Genomic DNA, 1793 nt, shown 5'->3' on the forward strand with positions numbered 1-1793 from the left:
TCGGAGTCTCAGAGCGGCTTACAATCGCCTCTCCTTCCTCTCTTCAAAGCAGACACCCTGTGAGGTAGGTGGGGCTGAGAGAGCCCTGAGAGAACTGCCCTTGATAGAACTGCTCTGAGAGAACTGTGGCTGACCCAAGGTCCCCCAGCCAGCTGCATGTGAAGGAGTGGGGAATGAAACCCTGTTCTCCAAATTAGACTCCGCCGCTCCTAACCACTACACCAAACTGGCTCTTGTAACACAATAGAGTCTCTCACGAGGCAGGCAGGCCTCTCAGAGTCCCGCATAAGATGCCTCCGTGCTCTCGGACCATGTCGAGTCTTTCCGGTGGCTCAACAGGCGGGCGTGTCTCTTCAGGAATGCGTGGCTCACGCAGCCGACCTGCTCCAACAGTTCAAGGAATCTGTTCCGGAACTTGATCCCAATAAAGGCATAGAGGAGAGGGTTGAGGCAACAGTGGAGGAACCCCAAGCTCATCGTGACGGTCTCCGCAATGTCCACCTTGGACTCCCACTCGCAACTTCGCTCCAAGACTTTGTACTCGATCAGGGTGTCGATGAGCATCACCACTTGGTAGGGGGTCCAGCAGAGGAAGAAGACGGCCACCACTGCCAGGATGACCCTGAGGGCCTTCTGCTTCTGGAAGCCTTTGGATTTCAGCAGCGTGAAGATGATGTGGGTGTAGCAGTAAGCCATGGCCAGCAGCGGGAGGAAGAACGCCAACACCTGGTTCAAGATGCGTAGCGTGATCCTCCAGCTGGAGCCAAAGTTGAGGGAGCACGAGGTGGTGTTCTGGCGGGAATCGAACTCGACTTTCAGGAAGATCAAATCGGGCACCGCGAGGAGGATGCAGAAGCACCAAATGGCCAAGGAGCAGAGGAGGATCCCACAGGAGTTGGACCGGTTGTACGTGCGGATGACGTAGACGATGGAGAGGTACCGATCGAAGCTGATGCAGACCAGGAAGAAGATGCTGGAATAGAAGTTGATCTTGAAGATGCTGCCGACCACTTTGCACAGGTAGTCGCCGAAGACCCAGGTGTGTATGGCTTGGGCCGCCCAGAAAGGGAGCGTGGCCACCAGCAGGATGTCGGCGATGGCCAGGTTGAAGATGAAGACGTCCGTTCCAGGTAGGGCCTCCTTGGCTCGCAGCAAGACGACAATCACCATGACGTTCCCGCACAGCCCCAGGAGTAGAATCAGGATGTAGAAACACGGTAGGAAGTTCCTCTCGAAGGCTTGGATGGTATAGAAATCACAGGGCGGGACCGGGCAGCACACTTCGCTTTCGTTGTAGTCTGTCTCATTGTAGTTGAAGTAACCGGAGGAGCTGCCGTTCCCGAAGTAGTAGGAAATGTCATCTGAGTCAAAGGTCTGTTTGTAGTCGTCATGGTCCTGGAGAAAAGCATTGATTATTGTAGTTTAGAAATATTTAAGCCATAAAAATTATGGTGTCTGTAACGATTCCTTGTTTTAAGAGTGTGTGTGTCTCTTTAAATGTTTGGTTGCAGTGCAGTGAATGCAGAGTAGAGTGATTGAGAGAGACAAGTGTGCTGTGATTGGAGGATGAGAGAGTGTGGGAGGAGTTTTTAAAGTGAATCTGTGTGAGTGTCAGTTAGTCAGTTATGAAAAGTCCGTTATGAAAGTTAGTTGGAAAAAAGCAGTTGAAAATATGGAGTTGGAATTGTTCAGTCAGTGAGTGTTCAGAGTTCTGTGTGAGATCTCAAAGAGTGCTGTATATATCCTTAGCCTGTGTGGCTAACTATGGGAAAGAGTGATCTCTGTTAATGTTG

The 1793-nt window shown here is 51.5% G+C and overlaps 1 protein-coding gene across 1 annotated transcript; it reads right to left on the bottom strand.

Annotated features, from left to right (window-relative positions):
- Positions 1–273: 273 nt before the first annotated feature.
- On the bottom strand, positions 274–1307 carry CXCR3 (chemokine (C-X-C motif) receptor 3). The gene is made up of 2 exons (XM_015422803.1): positions 1280–1307; positions 274–1238 (listed from the first exon to the last, which is right to left on the bottom strand). The coding sequence occupies exons 1-2, from the start codon at positions 1305–1307 to the stop codon at positions 274–276; spliced, it is 993 nt and encodes a 330-aa protein (XP_015278289.1).
- Between the last annotated feature and the right edge of the window lie 486 nt (positions 1308–1793).

Source organism: Gekko japonicus, unplaced genomic scaffold (assembly GCF_001447785.1).
Source record: "Gekko japonicus isolate JY-2015 unplaced genomic scaffold, Gekko_japonicus_V1.1 scaffold3959, whole genome shotgun sequence".
Classification (NCBI taxonomy): domain Eukaryota; kingdom Metazoa; phylum Chordata; class Lepidosauria; order Squamata; family Gekkonidae; genus Gekko; species Gekko japonicus.